Raw genomic sequence first — 2693 nt, forward strand, 5'->3', positions numbered from 1 at the left:
AAAACTCAACAGTTGAGAGAGGCTGATGAACCGATTACAACCACACATTCACAGAATGGTCAAATGATCGTAGATTTGGCCTTTTTTGGGATTATTGATCGTACATCGTACAGAGGGCAAAATTGTCGTACAAATACGATGATTATTGAACACCTGGCAACACTGGTCAGAACACAGAGCGTCAGCTTGTTGGATGGCAGCAGACCACTCAAAAACTGTCAGATAAACAGCTCATTTGAGATGATTGACGCAGATTAGTGATTATAATCCATTTGAGCATCTGTGTGACGGACAATAAAAACATGTTGAATGGAAAGCTGAAGTTTTTTAATTCATCTCTTACGAACACCTAGATGTGTTAACTGTGCCGAGTCAGGCATTAATGTTTGGTGTGGACTTCACAGAGGACCTGACCTGAAGCTCCCCCCCTCACCGAGCTGCTCCTCCTGCAGGGTGTCCGCCTGCTCCTCCTGCTCCTCCATCACCTCCTCACCTGAAACAGGAGACTCTTTGAAGTCTAGCGCTGTGGGCGAACACGAAAACTTGAGACAAAGTTAACCACACACGGTGCCCGTCATATTTATCACGTCTTCTGAAACAGTTTAACAGAAGTGACTGGACGACATGGCGGGATGTACGGAGCACTGCGCAGCAGCACAACGTCCCTTCATGAACACCGGAAACACAAACTACCACATTACACGCGACAGGCTGTCAGGACACGCTACCTGCCGTCTCGATGGTGGTTCTTTTGGGCTGTTGTCTTTCTACTTGAAGGCAGGTGTGCAGGAGTCCAGAGGAGACACTTCCCTGGGGCGCAGTAACCTTTGTTGTTGTTCCCGCCCCTACACCGGAAACACTCATCTGCCTTCAAAGTAAATGCGCCCCTACACCGGAAACACTCATCTGCCTTCAAAATAAATGCGCACGCAAGACGTCATTTTAAGTTGTTCGCTGGCCATAAATGAATCTAATGCCGCTGGTGGGTGAAAATAGTATTTTTATTCCTTTTTGTATGGACGTTTATTAATTACTGAAGGTTGCTTTGAGTGTGATTGAGAAGTTTTCTCACTGAGCTCGTTTCAACTTCCGGGTTCACGGTCACGTTCTGTTCATTACAGACTTTTCAAACACAAATTAGAGTAGCGGAAGGGATTAAGCACAGGTCGAAACTGCCATTAGAACCCATTCAAATGCTATACAATTGTGTTTACAGTGCGTTAAATGATTGCTTAATACTGCGGTTTTATTTTGAAGAGTCAATCTTTATAGCAGCGGAAGTTGTAAGCCCTTTCATCTTCCCGGCAGAGACGCAAGGCAGACGTCAAACCAGCAGCCTGTCACCAGCCAGCCACACAGTTCACCACAGTAAGCTCCAAATGACTGGTTCTGACACAGACCGTCATATCTTTGTTTCCAGACTTTTATTGATCTGACCAGGCTCTCTCTCTTTTAACACAAAAACAGAACCTCAACCAAAATGAATTAAAACTTTGTTAAATCAAGTTCTTGACCAAAAATACTAATACAAAGATTACCATTTGTAAACATCCTCACGTATCATTACAACTGTGTAAATCATATCATTTTACTGCCTTTGGGTGTCATGAAGAGTAAACAAAACAATTTGACAAAAGCAGAAAAAATGTGTGAAACTAATATAAACTCTGGAGATTTTATAAATGTATACAGAACAGATGAAAAAATCCTTATTATTGTAGATAAACAATTCACTGAGAACTGACAACAAACGCAAGAGGAACCTACAACTGGTAGTAAGAGGAAAGAAAGTACAGTAACTGGAAATGTTCATTTAGAGACAACCCCACAGTTCCCCTAATATGTTAAAATATGAAACCAATAGGCATAAACAAGAATATTTAGTTCTAAAAGAAGATCTCTTAACTTGCATCTTAAAAAACTAAAAGCAGCTGAAGTTGTATTCAAATGTAGTACATCAATATGCACAAGTGCTTGACAATAACTAGCTCTTATTAAGAGCAAATCTTCATTAAGATGGACAGAAGGTATTCTTGATTATGCCTACAAAGCTGTTGGAGATCCAGTCTGATGAGTGCAGTCCGAGCACGTCGGCCAGTATCAGATGGTTCTATGTGAGGAAAAAGAGATGCGTTAAATAAAAATTGTTCTTCTTCAATGATTAAGTCAATAATTCAATACTCACTGAACTGCCTCTTTTCACTCATCAGCAGACATCCCTTTCTTTTCATCCTTCTCCCTCATCTATTGTGAAGAGAAACATATTGGTAAGAAGCATAAAAATACAAAATGCACTAATTCAGCAACACAAATGTTTGGTAAAAGCCTTATACCAAACATTTTCCATCACTACCTTAAACTATAAGGTAGTGATGGAAAATGCAGCAACAACCAAGGAAAGAAAAGTGAGCTCACTCCAGCCTCACTTCGCATTTATTTACTGAGTGATAACATCACATAGTAATAATATCATATGATAACATGATATAACATCACATAGTAATAATACAATATGATAACATGATATAACATAACATCACATAGTAATAATATCATATGATAATATGATATAACATCACATAATAATAATACAATATGATACCATGATATAACATAACATCACATAGTAATAATATAATATGATAACATCCATCCATCCATCCATCCATTTTCTTCCGCTTATCCGGGGTCGG

General features: G+C 39.5%; 1 protein-coding gene across 1 annotated transcript in view; it reads right to left on the minus strand.

The window, feature by feature from the left end:
* Positions 1–1829: 1829 nt before the first annotated feature.
* Positions 1830–2693, minus strand: part of LOC119411073 (phosphatidylinositol transfer protein alpha isoform) — a 32365-nt gene continuing 31501 nt past the window's right edge. The window contains exons 11-12 of the mRNA XM_037677996.1: positions 2186–2244; positions 1830–2110 (exon numbers count right to left, since the gene is read on the minus strand). Of these exons, the coding sequence (XP_037533924.1) occupies positions 2200–2244 (45 nt within the window). The 3' untranslated portion in view covers positions 1830–2110; positions 2186–2199. The remainder of the gene's footprint in view (positions 2111–2185; positions 2245–2693) is intronic.

Source organism: Nematolebias whitei, chromosome 6 (assembly GCF_014905685.2).
Source record: "Nematolebias whitei isolate Nwh7 chromosome 6, NemWhi1, whole genome shotgun sequence".
NCBI lineage: Eukaryota > Metazoa > Chordata > Actinopteri > Cyprinodontiformes > Rivulidae > Nematolebias > Nematolebias whitei.